This window comes from Indicator indicator, chromosome 21 (genome assembly GCF_027791375.1).
Source record: "Indicator indicator isolate 239-I01 chromosome 21, UM_Iind_1.1, whole genome shotgun sequence".
Taxonomy (NCBI): Eukaryota; Metazoa; Chordata; class Aves; order Piciformes; family Indicatoridae; genus Indicator; species Indicator indicator.
This window is the reverse complement of record NC_072030.1, coordinates 8,645,084-8,662,048: the sequence shown is the minus strand read 5'-3', so window position 1 is coordinate 8,662,048 and position 16,965 is coordinate 8,645,084. Positions and strand designations below refer to the sequence as shown.

Below are 16,965 nucleotides of genomic sequence, written 5' to 3'. Positions count from 1 at the left end.
TGCTAAAAGCAAAAACAGCTAAAAGTCAAAAAAATTGCTGCTGAAAGCAAGGGACAGATTTCACTCACTGTGTCCAATATTTATCTAGATCTTGTGGTGCATTGACACAGCCACCTTAGAAAAGTCCTTCTTAATTTCTTGTATTTTCTTCTGATGGTATTTCAGACTGGTCGTATTTTGAGGCGTTGCAGCATTGGTATTCTTTCTGCTAAGTATTTTCATCATTGTACAAAATGACATGTGTTTTAAATTGCAAATGAATAGTGCATAATACTGCCAAATTTGTGTTTCCCATATAGGTATTAATTGACTGGATTAATGATGTGTTGGTGGGAGAGAGGATTATTGTGAAAGACTTGGCTGAAGACCTGTATGATGGACAAGTATTGCAGAAATTATTTGGTAAGAAAAATACATGTGCATGCTGTTGGGTCACTTTTTCAGTAAGTGGATCACTTGTTCCTGCTTTAGGAGCCTTGCTATCATCTTACATTTATGCCACAAAGTGATATAAAAATAGCATTGTATTATGAGACCCTTGAGTAATAGGCTGTATGCACAATCCTTTCAGCTGCAGTGCAACATGTGGTCCTCTGTAGTTGATGAGAACAGCATAAAGCCTACCTGGGATGCTAGAGAGGTATGCTTCTTGTCTTGGCAGTGGTATTCAGTACAATTAAACTTAGTATCTGCATATGTGCTGTACAAACCTAACTGTGTTACAAGTGGAAAGTAAGTTTAAAGGCAAGGGTGTTTTCAGTACAATGGTGGATGTTTTTAATCTCTAATGGTTCCATACTGTAGTTTATTCACATCAAGAAGTTCCTCTGGAAGGTTGGAATTTCTTTGTGATTTGATGTCTGGCTTTTAATGTTACTGAGGTAATGGTACCCAGTGGACTACAAACTGAGCTTCAGCTGAGAAACAGATACAGAACGAAACTGCTAGTGCAGAGCTGGCATGTGCTTTTTTAGCTGTTGGCTTGGAAGTCATTTTCATAGTTACTAGAGCTCATAAAGTCCCCAGTAAATTTCTTTTCAGTATCTTAAATAAATCTTGAAACACCTTGTGAGCACTTCTAATAAAGACTACACAGACTGTTCCCTTTTATGAATGGTTAAGCTACTGAATATATTGTGATGGACTGAATATGCCCCAGACTGAGGAATTTGATTCTCATGGGCAGACCTCCTGTAGCTTCACCCAAACCCCAAAAAATCTGTATCAGATACAGCTTGACTCTAAATATGTGTGTGCTGATCCAGCGCTTAACGATTTCAGTGAAATCTTGTCCACTACCCTAAATTCCTTGTGAATCAGGTCTATGTTAACTAAAGATTTTGGTCGTGTTCTGAGACTATGCACAGACTGATGTCTGCGGAGGCACGAGAAACCCATGGAGACAGCAGTCCGTCATGCAGGATTCACAAGCTGATAGCTCAGGTTCACTCTCTTTGAGAAGATACTCAGCCTAGCTTTGATGAGAACAATACCAGCTCTTGCTAAATAAGAAATCTTAATTCTTTCATAACAGTAAATTAATAGGTGACTAAACATTTTGTTTCTGTTGTGGTTATTGGGGGCTTTTACTGCTAAAGTTTCTTTGCTTACTATTAGATGGTAAACGCTAAGCTGTGTATACATGTACATAGCAATCTGTACTAATTGTTAACAAATGACTGCATTGAATATTTTAAAATCTACTGCAAATTTTGAGTGCAGAAAACGTCTGTGGTTTCATAGAAAGAGATTGCTCAATGTTTTAGTCACTTTCATACCTCTAGAAATACTTGTTTACGTTTATTGGGTGCATCCTTCACCTCTATGAATGTGGTGTCGCTTCACGTTTATCACAAATGGGCCAACTCAAGTTATTTAATCTTCTTAGTCCAAGAGAGAGGCTGGGAGACTGAAACTGATGAAACAAATCTTCTGGAAGTTGGTATGTGTTTCCTAGGATTGATGACGTGCTTTATAAGGCACTTGCACGCAGAATACCCTTTATCCAGTAGCAAGGGAAGAAATGGGCCTTACCTCTGAGTCTGGTGTTCCCTAAAGGAAGCTGAAGCAAATATTTGCTACCCAGTAGTGTGGCTTTCATTAATACTTGGCTTTCCCTTGTCAATGCGTAATAAAGGGCAAATGTGAACTGTCTTTAGGAGCTCAGAAATGTGAAGGAAAATGGTTCTGGAACAAAAACCAGATCATTTTAAAACTAGGAAGCCTAATATATCTTGAATGCGAATCTGAGTTTTGTGTATTTTTCATGGAGTGAAAAGTACAAAGTGTTTTTTCTCTCTTTTTTTAAATTCAATATCACTTCAGAGAAGCTTGAAAGTGAGAAGCTGAATGTTGCTGAAGTTACTCAGTCTGAGATTGCTCAGAAACAGAAGCTACAGACAGTGCTTGAAAAGATCAATGAAACTCTTAAACTCCCTCCAAGAAGCATTAAATGGAACGTTGACTGTAAGTTGTGTTTTCTATGCTGTTCTCATTTGTTGACAAATGTGAGTTATAGCTGCTATCTGTAATTCTGAAATATCCAATGATAAGGAAGGGTTGAAACCTGTTATGGCAGGAGCTGTTCTGCAGGGAACTTCCAGATGTGGTGCAGTCTACCCTCTTTACTGGTGCTCAATCTCCAATTTAAATAAACTGTCTTTTCAGTCTGTCTGTGTATGGTGTTTCTGCTCTTAAATCCATATGCAGACCAGCTTAAGTTTTCTGTTACTAAATTGATTTGTTGAAGCAGGCAAGTACCTGCATAAATGTAGAGGATTGACAGAACAAGAGTTAGGTGTTAGGTCCTAGGACTCTTTCTTCGTGTAAAATTTGCAACATAGATATGAATAATATTTCTGATTGTTTAAGGATAAATCTGCACCACTGATTTTGATTACTGAACTTTCATCGAAATTAGGACTGCACCTTCCTGAGCAGGTTATCATCAGTTTTAGAAACTTAAGCTTCTTAGTTTGTGTTAAGTTTGGTATCAGAATCATTTCACACTGCTGAATACCTTGACCTTGATAGTAGTTTCCCTGTCCTCTATGCATATGTGGAGCTGAGTTGTTTTGTATCGTGTTCCATTCACAATAAATAAAGGGAGAGAAATAATTCAAGGGAGGAAGAGTGAACATTAGGTACTTCTGACTTTCTACTTTGTGTGGTCCCACTGAGTTTTATGTTCTCATTTCTCTCCAGCCTCCCCCAGTTTTTTTCCCCACTCTCTGTTAAGCAGCTGACGGCAGGTGCTGGGAGTGGCCTGACAGTTTAACTTGTAGTTTTAATTTAATGTTTTACATGTGTTTTAGAGCTAAGGTAGAGATAGGCAGCAGCAGCTGGAGCCAGCTGTAGCATGCATGGATGGTAGGTGGACAGACATCTTTTTAGCTATCTGCTAAAGCTCCTCATCTGTGACCACAGACACTCCGGCACAGTGCATGAAGGAGAATATTTTAATGAAACTGATCCTGTTTTACTGGTGAAGTAAGATAGTAGTTACTGGTTAGTTCAAATACAAAAAAGCCCAGTGAGTGCACTGTACTGTAGCTATTGAATGTCTTTTGGGAGTACTAAAGGGGAAGACTATGCTTACAAAATCAAAATAGAAGAAGAAAGGCTCTAGTAAGAACTAGAAATTATTCATATCCATGCCAATGGCTTAATACTTGCTTAAGGATTTCCTACAGTATGGCTTTCGATATCTTGTAAGTTGTGTTAGTGTTAACTATCCATATGAAGCCTGCTGTGAAAAAGCTTCAATAACAAGAACTGTAACAGCTTCATGAGGAATGTTTGAGTCATTAATGGAGTTTAGTAACTTATTGCTTAAGGCTTCTGCCAAAATAGGCTCTTTTATCATCTTGCAGACATCGTGACACTTAAAAATGAGTAAGTGCATGTTATGAGTACAAAAATATCTTTCTTATAGTCCATAAATCCTCACTGAAATAAAGGAATAAAGGAAAGGCAAGGAGAATGCAGAGGCAGGACTTAAAACTGCTGTACATGAAACCTGGCTTTTGGATTAGCTTTAGGTTTCCATCTACACAAGCCTTTGGCATCCAGACATGTTGCAAGACGTAACAATTTGGTGCTGATGCATATTACTGACTGGGCTGCATCTGTGTTACCAGTTGAGCAGGAGGAGGCTGGTAAAGGTGAGGTGCCTTGAATATAAGAGTCTTACAATCCCTACGTCTTAAAAAGTAAAAATATGTGCCCTAGTTACTTTGCAGTTCATAACTTGTGCTTTCAATATCTATTTCAGCTGTTCATGCTAAAAGTCTCGTAGCAATACTTCATCTTCTGGTTGCATTATCACAGTATTTTCGAGCACCAATCAGACTCCCAGATCATGTGTCCATTCAGGTGGTTGTTGTGCAGGTAAGAGACGTGTTAACCAGCTCTTGGTAGTGTTGTGAAACTGATTGAGGGGTTTCTTGATAAATACCCCTAGAGTTTCTATTTGGGCAGGCATGTGCGTGTATCTCTTTGGTTGACAAAATATACATGCACATTGTCCCTGACAATGCTTCAACCAGAAGAATGCAGCAGTGCTTTCCCAGATTGAGCTGTGGCTCAGAATATCTCATTCTGATTGTGAAATGGCCAGACTCTGACATTAAAAATATATGAAGCATTATTATCTTTTGATTGTGTTTTCACTCAATGTGATCTCCAGAGTTGTTATTTTCCCCATTTTTAATGGTCTCCTCACTTGGGTAGAGATTTAAATCATTCTTGGCACTGAATGATGAATTGTCATTGTTTATTACATTCAGATTCATGTTAGGTGACTAAATATTCTTTTTCAGCCTTGTGAATGCTAATTTAGTCTGATTACAGTGTTGGCTTTCTCATAAGCATGCAAAAAAACCCCAACCCATCAAATCTTTTGTGCCAGTCAGTCTCCTTATTAGAGTCTCACCCATCCAAACTCTTCATGTTACTCTCTTCATTTTTTTTCTGTTGGACTTGGCCTTTTCTCATTTAATCTGCTTTTCCTTCTCTTCAATTAACTTTGCCTTTATGCTTCACACTGTAACTGTCTTTATTGATGAGTTTTAACTGATGTTACCCTGAAGTATCCTGGTGCAAAGAGCTATTGCTCATGTTCTGTGCGACAACATCTGTGGGATGGATCAGAGAAAGTAACCACTCCTTTTTCCGGCATTCAAATCGGACAAGTTTTCTAATTTGGGGAGAAATCTGAAAGGGAGAGTCTCTGGTAGATGTATCAGTGATGTGTGATAATGACTCACTGACTCTCAGATTCTACTTCATGGGTTTCTCTGCAGGAGATGAAATGAGAACCCCATCAAATCTACACTTAGTTTTCTAAAACTTCAGAGGAACGTAGGTTTCAAGCACTTTGCTTACTACAAATACATTAACTATACTGGTTTATCTCAAAGTTCTGCCAAAGCCAGCTTAAGAAATGAGAAGTGCAGAAGTCAGGGCATCTTCGGGATGAGAAACTAAACCAGAAAACATAGTCCAAAGGACTAGATCCTGCATTGTGCTGTCATGCCATGTGTTCAGACAAAATTCCCATTGAAATCAATGGACACAATTGTCCTCTTGTTTAATAGGCTAATGTAGTTCAACAGCAAATCCACTGAAGTCAGTACAGATAAACCACTTTAAAAACAACAAGTAGTGGGAGAATCTAGCTCACTGCTTTGCCTCTTAGCTACATAGCAGCAGCTCAGGCGCCAGTGAATGATAGAGAACACAGTTGCACCAGAATAAAATCCAAGTAACGCTGCAGAAGATTTCATCCTGCAGACCCAGTCCTTGTTGAAAGCAAATCAGTGGAACTCCAAGACTATGCTGATTCCTATTAACAGAGGGTGGGAGCCAGTATTCTTGCAGTAATTGTTTGAGACATTTTTCATCTCTATTTTATGGTGGGTGGGTTTTTTATTTTTATTTTCAAAATCTGTCTTTCATGTCCTGTGGGATTGGTTCTTTATAATTCATCACTTACCCGTTGAACTCAATGAAAGTTTTAATCAACAATCAGCAAATCCTAAAGCCTGATTTAGTGTACAAACTTGCAGGACTCTATGTTCTTAAACCCTGATACATTCTGGAAAGTAAGGTCATGCCAAAGGAAGCTTAACAGACTATGTGATAGCTGTTTCTAAATAGTACTCTACACAGTTTGGTAAAGGGAATAGTAGAGAGAGAGAAAAAGGAAAAAAATTATTTGTATGAAGTATTAAAGGAAGACTACCATAATTTATTTCATGATTTTGTTAGGTTTAGAATCAGATAAAATGTGAGGGTTGCTGTGTTGGCTAAATGTAGTTTATTGAAAGAGAAACAAAGATATTTCTGAAACGAAAAATGTGCTCCTGCCCAACAGGTAATCATCATAGCTCTTGTGAAATCTTGTTTCCTTTGGCTGGTTTGTACAAAAGCTGTTAACAATGAGAGTGATATGAAATCTGTGTTATAAGATAATTTGGGAAAAAATGTGATAATTGGACCCTTTAAAGATATTTTGTTGTATTTCTTTCTTTTCTTTCCATACTAATAGAATGATCAACTTTGAGCAAAGCCCATGCTGTGTTTGATCATTCTTCCTGAATTCTTTTGTGGAGAGCTGGATCTTGCCATCATTTTGCCTTTTCTTTTATAGATTATTTATTTATGCCATCCACAAATGCTTAAAAGACAGACTGTTCAGGGATTGTTTCCTTTCACCCTGCTGCAAAGGAAAAAAATAAACAAAAGTCCTGAGCAGAGTGGAGTTTTCACATGAGCTAGATTATTATTTTGAGTGCTTATTGCTGTGTATGCAAGGTGGAAATTAAGACAGTCCTAAATGATGTAGTTCTTCTTCAGTCTTTTGAGGTATGTGACAGAAGATGTCTCAGCAGCTGTTCTGTGCCCCATCTTTCAGTATGTAGTGCACTAGACTCCACTCTTACAGTTTCGGTGCTCAAAGGTCCTCCCTGAATGCACTTTTAACAGTGTGTGAGATTTTTCAGTAACAGAGCTTTAAAAAAATATAATGGAAAATTTCTGAAACTACCATCTAGATGAAGGACAGGTCAGATTGCTCCAAGTGTCAGTCTGGAGTGACCTAGAGGGTGCTATGTATGGCTTTTTTTGCAGAAAGTAATTTTGATCCTCATATATTTTAGTAATGCAGCATAGAAGTAATAGACTGGCGAAATCCTCAGCACATCATACACAAAGGACTGCTTCAGGTAGGGACATCCTATCTTCTTCAGGGCAGGGAATAGCAGCAGCACTAGTTCACATGCCGTGAGGGACATTTCCATGTAGAGATGTCTGGGACCAGCATAAATTAATTTTTTCTCATTTCCTTGTACGACAGGAACAGAAGAATCATGGATGATTGCCTGATGTCTAGACTTCACATGCAGTCGTTAACATTTTGCTTGATTTTTCTTTCTGTATTCCATTCCAGTGAATAGAATTAACAGAGAGAACACAAGGAGAGGCAAAACATGTGTGGTATTTACACTGCCACCAGATGACTGTGATCAGCATATTGGAAACAATGTCAAATTTTTAAACTCTTTCACAACTGACTCAAATAGCAACCACTTGGGTTGGCTCTTGCCATTTTGTGTACAGATTATAGACCCAGGCTACTCACCACGATATATGAAAGGCTCCTCGCATCTGAAGAACGTTGGAGTCAATGCATATATTAACACCAAGAAGACTAGGGTCTGGAGCAGGCTGTCAATGGATTATCCTCCATTTTGGTGTTCCAGCACAAGCAAATAGAGCTCTGTATGGAAAGATTTCAGAAAAGGAAAATACTGAGGCAAAAAAGAACTTATTTGAATAGGGCAAAAACAAAGATAGCCTGTGGGAGCAAGGTATTTGTGAAGGAAAAGCATGGGCACCATCTGCCAAGCTTGTTCATTGAAATGTAAGAGTTAATTCAACTCACCTAGACACACATCTACTAAAATACTTAACATATGTGTTTAGGTGTTTCAAATGCCTTGCTGAATTGAGGCATTTAAAGAAAAGTGAATTAAGAACAATGGAGAAAGGAAAAGAAATACTTCCTTCTACAGGTGGGGTTTCAAGTTTCTTGTTAATGCACAAAAGGGTTTTCTGAAATACTTAGACAAGGTGAAATAATATATTACTGTGAGTTTGGTTGAAAAAATTCTTATTTTGATTGCTTTTATCTAATTGTGTTTGTGGATCACAAATCATTTTTTCCTGTACCCTAAGTATTAAACATTACTGAGAAAAATGTCTCTTATTTTTTCCAGAAACGAGAAGGAATCCTCCAGTCTCGACAAATCCAAGAGGAAATAACTGGTAACACTGAGTATGTCAACACCACTTTTGCCAGCAGTTCAGTAATTGAACACAGATGTGTCTCAAATTCAAACACTTGCTGATATTTAGATTTTGTTATTGGGGTTCCAGGGAAGATGATGCATCATCAGCCAGTGACTGTATTTTAGCCTTTTCAAGAGCTGCAAACATGCATCTGAAAATACAAAGGATGTGGAAACAGAGCTGAGGCACTAAATGTAGGAGACAAGTATAAAAGAAAAGACAGAATGAAGATATAAAAATATCTCTATGTTTATCTACTGTTAATTTATTTCTGCATTTAATTTTTTATTCAGAAGTCTTAAAAAAGACATGCCTCATTCTTTCATGTTGATGTTTATTTGATAGAGAACTAGATTCTTTCAAAAAATATTGTGATATGACTATTTTTATGTGTTTGGACTTTGGAAATATAATGTGACAGTAGTAAGCCCTGTATTTCTCACCTCACCAAACAGTTGATAATGGTGAAGTTATTCAAAACCAACAGAATAGTAAAACCAACCAACAGTAAAATACCCTAATTTCTAATAAAATGGAGAGAAGCTGGACTATTGATTTACTATTAATGTTTATGGACCCTTCTATGTGTAATAGTTGTATGAGGGATCAACTGGAGCAAAATGCTGCAGCCTTTAAGAACTCAGTCCAAGTACTGTTTTGGCTGGGATTGTATTGTAGTTGGTGTGGTAAACATATCTTTAAGGCAACGGGAAAAGTTTTCACAAAATCAACAGGGAAAAGCCTTCTTCACTCAGGAAAGGTGTATTGATTTTGTTCAGTAGGAAATCTGACATCCAGCCTCCCACGAGACTTTAGTGAAGCCAGAAGATGTTATACCGATGGACTCCAGACTAATCCAGATTCTCAGCTGAAGTAACTTGATGGAGGCTTTCTTAATTCCATGGATCTACTCCAGTATTCACCAAACTAGAGATCTTGCCATAGATGCTGTTTTCTTTTGCAACACAGTGTCCACAAGTGAATTATATATAACTGGTTTGTTCTTTTTTTTTTTTTCTTTCTTTTTTTCTTCTTTTCTCTTAGGGCATTATCAGGAAGGCATGGTAAGTTCATTTGATTATTATCTTTTTTTCTTGAGGCAGCCAGAGCATACATTAGTTCTGCAGCGGGTGGTCGCTTTGATCAAACTGCAAGGAAAAAGGATTTGAAGTTGCCCTGCAAATATATAAATATATGCACCACAGACTATTGTGACAGTAAACAAAAGAGAAAAAACATTAAAGTCAGCCTTCCCATCTTTAAAACACATGTAATTGCTTTTCAGCATGGTTTAACCTCCACAACATTACTGTAACAATATTAATGGTCATAAATTCCCACCATCATATGAAATGATTTCTTATCATAAACCTGCTGGTGACCTTGTTGGTACCCTCGCATACATTACCTGCTTACACTTTAATGACTTTGAGTCACTATTCAGGAGGCCTAAACACCATGCAAGTTCCTGTACCTACTATCTCTTACTGCTAATGTTGATACTGCACAAATGCCTGGTCAACAGCAAAATGGTGGTTTAAGAATTTGACATTTGCTTCTTGTGGTATTTCAATGCATGACTTCTTTTCTTAATGATACCCCTGAGCAGTCTTACTTTTTACAGAGTCTGCCTTCTACAAATGTCTTTGGATCTTCCCTAGCTTTTGTTGAGGAATAGGAGTGTAGCATTTTGTGAAGTCCTTCACTATTATTCAGGTGATTGTTGAAAAAGAAATTGCTTAGAAAAGGCTCTGGTGCCTTTTAATATATTTTTTTCCTCTGTTTTTTTCACAAGGTGACTACAAAAGCATTCCAGGAATGCTACTCTAGGTTGCCTGTCCTGATGATAATCTCCTAAATTGTGTATCAGAATGGCCTCAAAACATGGATACAAAGGATTGTATTGCAGCTGCGTAGTCATAAGCTTACTTCAGTTGGTTAATAATATAGCACACCACAATGCAGTCAGTGACACAGGGAAAAATCTCTTTCTGTGGATATAGTGTCTTGATGTAAACGCATTTTGTCTGTACACACTGATTTGGTTTCTTAGATCCCTGTATCTGACTATTTAAGATTTTATACATGAAGACAACCATTCTTTGTTAATTTTTGAAAATGATGCCTTTTGTAAGTAATAGAGGATAGCAGTTTATAGCAAGAGAGCAATACGCACATGGTACTTGGTATAGAAACAAATTATATTGAAACCTTTTGCTGACTCTCTTGTCTCAAATGAGTATGTGCCTTAGTAAGTGTTTACTCTGCATTTGAACAACTGCTGCTCAGTATTTTAACATCTTTGAATGTTTTTCAGAAAGAGATGCATTTGACACCTTGTTTGATCATGCTCCAGACAAGCTCAATGTAGTGAAAAAGGTTGGAAGGTTTTTATTTTTAAAATCTATAATGTGTGCTTATGCATGCTTATGTTTATCTGTTTGTACATGTGGTGAGTGTGTATGCATAGAATATATAATTGGCATCATTTGCATACACATTAAATACAGTTGAGCTTTATGCTTAAACAAATACACAAATTCATGATTATAATGTTACTTTTTAGTAGAATTTAGCAGCACGAACTTAACTTTGAAACACAGAACAACATGTAGTTATTAAAGTCTCGAGCAAAAAAGTTCTCACAAAGTGTACATTGAGTAGAACCCAAATGGTGGATTGAGTGTACTGATGCCAAGGAAGTATACAGTTTACAACTGCCAGGGGTCTGACCTAAAGTATTTTGGATGCTGTTGGATTTGAGTGGAATCCAGAGTCCAGTTACCCATTTCCCTATAGTCTGCTACAAGTTGTTTTTAAAAAAAAAGTTACCTTTTAATGGTGTATTTTTATTTATATACATCACATTCATTTTATTTCTGTTCTTCATTCTTGGAAAATAAAAGATAATTTTTTTTTATGTCACATTTCAGTTTTAAAACTTAAAATTGTGTTGCAGTATCTTCATTTAATGCAGATTCTCTTCAGAGCGAAGTTCATACTGCATGTGTTGAACTTCTCCCCTGCTGAATAGGCTTTCAATACATGGTTTTTGCATTTCAGACTCTCATCACCTTTGTGAACAAGCATTTGAATAAACTGAATTTGGAGGTCACTGAACTTGAGACCCAGGTACGATTTTTCAGCATTTCTTAAAGGGAAGGGGTAGTTGCCCTATGTTATGCACTATGCTCCTGGGTTTATCAAGAAATTTAATTATGCTAGGTTGAGCTCTGAGATGTTACTCCATTTTATTTCTTAAATTCTAAATGTGTTTGTATGAGGAAGACCCTCAACAATTATGCGAAGAACTCAAAAGGGCAGCTAAATTTCTCAAACAGTTTTGTACTTCATTTAGCACAAAAATTAATTAACAGATGCTACCTCATGGGTGCTGCTAAGTGCTGTAAGTAGAACCTGTGCTTGTTTTGATCAGGAAAGAGCTCTGTCCACTTTGTTTCATCCAACATCAAGCTGAACTGTTGTTTCTTGCCTACCTTTACACAAGCACACAATGGCATGGGATTACGATGGCTCTATTCAGTGAGATATATTCGTGAGAGTAAAGCTACTCAAGTGTATAGGCAGCTGTACTGTTGGGTGCAGGCTTGATTGCACCACAGAGATCATGTGGTACATGGTCACCTTTCTTGTTCTCAGATCCTAAATTGGCTGAAAAGAAGCTAAAAGAAAAGCTTAATCCTGCAGTATTAATACCTCTCCATGTGAACCACTGCAGCAGTTATCATAAAACAAGGTCAAGCAGAAAGGATGGTATCTGCATTACCAAAAATCCCAGGTGTCTTTAGGACAGGCTTTATTTTATGTCTTGATTCATGTTATTAAGAATCAATCTGAGAGAGATTTTTCAAAGGTAAAATTAAGATTCAGAAAGAAATAATAAGTAAGGCTTTTCAGAAAGATATTCCCTGTGCCTGCTTGTTGCATTGTTTACTGTTGGAAAAAAGCGTGTTATTCAAATGGTCCTAGAAAGCCCACAAGTGTTTATTTGAAACAGTTTTCCCTAAGATGAGAGGTTGTCTTCCTAACAGTTCAAAGAAAACTGCCTACCCCAGGAAGGTGATGGGTTGCTTCAGATAACTGTGACTGTGAGGGTATCTCAGTGTACTGGTAGACCTGATGCTACAGGGCTAAGAGTGAGAGGCCTTTAACAAAATCTCATGGATGTTGCTGTTTTTTTAGATAGGAATGAACATGCATCATAACAATGAGACAGCTGCCATGTGTAATTGCATACACTTCAAATTAAATTGACACAGACTTTCAAAAGGTGGGCGACAATGACTCTTTGTTACTTTATTTCCTCCAATATCTGAATTTTGTTGTAGCTATGAGATTACACCTTCATTCTGCTTTTGTCAGCTCAGGGAATGCATGCCATTTAAGAGCCTGAAAGGTGACTGTTCTGATTCCCCACAACTAGTAGAATAGAAAGAAAGGCATAGATCAAAGCTGCTTATCACCTCTCTTTCCAGGAACTTTATTCTGCATATGTATTTTAGGATTAGGTCATTTTTGGAGAAGACATAACAGAACGTACTAACTAAATAGAAGGAATCAAAGAAGTGAGATGAGATCTCTGAGTTGTAATCTAAAATACTTATGTTAGCAGTTGACAGGTCTGCATCAGATGATATATTATATTGTTTATTAAGCAAAGCAATGAATTGTTCTGCAGAAAATACACTGAGACATCTCTTTTTTTATAGTTTGCAGATGGTGTGTACTTAGTCCTGCTAATGGGTCTCCTAGAAGGCTATTTTGTTCCTCTGCACAGTTTTTTCTTGACTCCTGATAGTTTTGAACAAAAGGTAATTAGATTTCTTTTTGTCTTTCAAAAGCAAATAAACATTGAACATATGTAGTGGTAAAAGTATGACACAAACCTTTCTGCATAAATTTGGTGTAAGTAGCTGAAATCATGAGAGGACTGTACTGATAACTATTTTTAAGATATCTTTATTAATGCTTATCCAGAATAAAAGGGAAAATTATATTAATGATGGCATGGGTAGCACGTCTTAATTGATTTTGGCAGCCATTGTTTGATGCTATCATTGAACCCAATGTACTGTTCATTAAGTATGTAAAGAATTGTACACATGAATTTATGACAGAACTGAATTTTTGTGTCCAAAGTCCAAGAATTTAGTGCTTGAAGGATTTCATGCTTTTGGAATCATAAAGGCATATATGTATAGTGCATCATTTTTAGACCAACCTTATTTCTGTGTCTGTTGCTATCCAGGCAGTTAAGCTTTCTGTTCAAGACAAGAGCACTTCATGGATCAGCGTGATCCAATTTTTAAACTTGCAGGAGGTGGGCTATTTTCACTTTTAAGTAATTTTCCTGTGGGCAATATCAGTTCACATGTGATCTTTCAATTACTTGTTATATTTCTGGAACGACCATCAACACACAGGAAAAAAAAACCCAAAACAACAAAACCCAAAACCAAACAAAAAAACCCACCCCAACAGAATGGATTGCCTGGATTCCATGGATCGATCATCCGTTGATATATAGGAGGCCTGACTATTTTTTCCCTTCTGACCATCTGAGTTTACAGCTTTAAATAAATAATTTCTTGACCATTTATACCATACCCTTTATGGTTCACACTTATAACTTACCTTTATTGTATTATTAGGTCCTCAATGTATCCTTTGCATTTGAGCTAATGCAAGATGGTGGATTGGAAAAACCAAAGCCAAGACCAGAAGGTAGCTGTTCTACATTTTTTTTGTATCTCTTTAAATATGTGCGTTGGATCCATATCTTATTTCACAGCATTATGGTGGAGCTAAATGAAGGTTAAACCTCAATCCAAGAATGAAAGGCAAGATGCATTTTGAAGTGCTCAGGCAACTCTGTACTTTAAATGGTTGATGGTTACACTTTCTCAAATGTTGCAAGGCTTCCCTTCTTGTATGGCTAGGCTAAGATGTGCGTGATCAAACACGTGCAGTAATACTCAGATATCCACTCAAAGAAAAAAAAAATGTGAATGATGACACTGGCAGATGTGAATTCTCTAATTGCTCCGTTTTTCCCCATCCCACATCTTCATACTAAATGTCAAATTTACAAGATTTTCACAAAAGAGGTAAATGTTGTGGAAGAAGAATTTCAAATGTTCCTTTGAATGCAGGACCTAATCATATATATTTAAACTGGATTTAAAGCTGGAGACTGAAAGAAAAATGTGTCTTCATAGAGGGTGAAGATGTTGCTGCTCACTTTAGCAGGACCAGGATTCTGCTCCTTTTTGCTCATATAAATGCAGAGTTTAAATCCAGCTTTTTGGATTGGATATAGAACCCTTGATTCACCATGTTATCTGGTACTCTTGTGGTTCCTCCCATGAGATGCTACTACTTCTTACCTGGGCTGGGCATGCATCTTCTGCTTCTCTCTTCCCAACAGAGGTGGTAGTTAAGCTTCTGCTGATTACCTGCCACAAGAATCAACATAATATATATGTGTTTTCAAGACTTACTGCAGATTCACATTCTATGGCGCACACAGTCTTTTCCTGCCATAATACTGGATTGTCTTTCCCTGATGAGTCTAGAGTTTTACTGCTAATAGTAAGGGCACTCTGGAGGTTCAGGAACCCATCAGTGAATCAAATTCTGCTTCGTTTTGCTTATTTTCCATCCCTCCCAATTTCCAGATTGTAACACCTACAGACATATGCACATACAAAAAAGTATGTCTCAGTATTGAGCCTATGCTGCTGCTACATTTAATCTGGATCTAGCCTATGTTTTTTGCTTCTTTTGATTGCTTGAACTCTTCACCACAATCATACTTATCTAAACCAGTAGTGACTGTATCACAAACTTTATGCTTGATACAGTCAAAGACAGAACAGGTAAAGAGTGAAATCCAGGGATCCAAGTAAAACAAGAGTGTCTGTGATCCCTTACTCCCCGTGGAGGTTTAAAATTTGTATGGCATTTAATTTTTCAGGTATGTATTGCTTTAGGGGACAGCTAATTTTTCCAGTATAAATCAAGCCATAAGGATATTTCAGCATATATAAGACATTTCTTGTGCAATTATTGAAATGCTTAATATGAAACTTCCTGCCCAATGTGAATGGAAAAACACATCTGTTTTATGTGTTGTTACATTGGGCACAATGCCCATACTTAAAATTTCCAGTGAGCAAAAGAGTATTGAAAAGGATCGTACCCAAAATGTGTATAATAAATACTCTTTAAATTCCTGCACTGTTATTTGGGGGTCTTGAGGAAAAAATATGCTGAAAAGTGCTTTAGAATACAAGAAACATACTTTGTGGACAGAGGAATGCAGTTAAATAAATATGTTAAACCAGTGATTTTTATGGGGTCAACAATTTATTTGGGTTATTTGCAATATAGTTGAAAGGTATTAAAAAGCTTTCCATGACCTTTTACTTTAAAACTGGCCAGAACATTAATCTCCTGAGTCTATTATGAATTCTTTTGCAGTTTGAGCTTCTTCTTGAAAGGCATACATCAAAGCCAAACTCAAGTTTCTCTCTTTGAAAATTGCAACTAGTAAAACATTATACATGTTGGGCAAATGCATGTAGCAATGGAAATAACTTGTCTTTCTCTGAGAGCAAGCTTCTTTTTAGTTTGGATCTTTCTATGGAATTCTGTTGTGGTGGTGGTGGAGTCTTTTATTAACTTTCTCTTCTATTAACTGTCAAAGTTACCTCTTCATTCATTTGAAGTTCTCTGTTAGGAAAGGAAGGTGTTACACAGTTTGCTGCTAGCCTCGAAGAGGAAACTTGCCAAGTTATATGCAAAAAAAAAAAAGTATTGCAAGGTATAACATGATGTTGTGAAAGAAATGTGCTCTTCCTGTAGCTTTTGGCATTTTATCTTCATTTGATACCAAGCATTTTTGACCTGATTTATTAAGAACCACAAAACCATGCAACCATGGTTTCATAACTCTGCATAGGCCCAGTATGAAATCTAGGTTTGGGTGTTTTCACCCTTTGTGGATGCCATTTTGCCATGTAGAGAGTACCTTCAGCCCTTCAAAGTTTGAATACTTTGGGACACCATGCATACGTTTTATTGGAATCGTTCTTCAAAGTGTAAACCCTTCACAATCAGTGAAACATCAGTGTATATAAATATAATGGCAAAACTGTCTGATTATTATATTTACAATTTCCTAAGCTTGCTTGCCTTTAGCTGTCTTGCCAAAATTAGGCCTAATAAAGGATGTTTCAGCTATTGGCTCCTGCCTGAATTTTTTCAGTATCATTACTTTTCAGCCAAAATTGACTGAAGATTCAGTCATATAAATATACATAGTCCTAGACACAACTTGTCTCATGGGCATCAAAACCTTGATTGCATTTCTGCATCAGCACCATTAGCCATTTGTATCTATCCCTAGCTAAAAGTGATTGAAATACTGACTTTTGAGTTGCTACTTTTATTTATATGTCTGCTCTTTCTTAATATTCTTGTAATTCTAATGTTCATGGATATGGATTCAATCAAGAAAAGGGAGTATAGAGAATAGATGCTTTTTCTGAAAAATATTTTGAGTTAATGAAGTTACTAATTGGTTTTCCC

At 36.9% G+C, this 16,965-nt stretch overlaps 1 protein-coding gene across 1 annotated transcript in view; it reads left to right on the top strand.

Annotated features, from left to right (window-relative positions):
- Window positions 1-16,965, top strand: part of PARVA (parvin alpha) — a 56,058-nt gene that overhangs the window by 38,986 nt on the left and 107 nt on the right. The window contains exons 4-12 of the mRNA XM_054390482.1: window positions 300-402; window positions 2,326-2,466; window positions 4,274-4,389; window positions 8,280-8,338; window positions 9,397-9,416; window positions 10,670-10,731; window positions 11,416-11,484; window positions 13,083-13,184; window positions 14,025-14,097. Coding sequence (XP_054246457.1) covers window positions 300-402; window positions 2,326-2,466; window positions 4,274-4,389; window positions 8,280-8,338; window positions 9,397-9,416; window positions 10,670-10,731; window positions 11,416-11,484; window positions 13,083-13,184; window positions 14,025-14,097 — 745 coding nt within the window. The remainder of the gene's footprint in view (window positions 1-299; window positions 403-2,325; window positions 2,467-4,273; window positions 4,390-8,279; window positions 8,339-9,396; window positions 9,417-10,669; window positions 10,732-11,415; window positions 11,485-13,082; window positions 13,185-14,024; window positions 14,098-16,965) is intronic.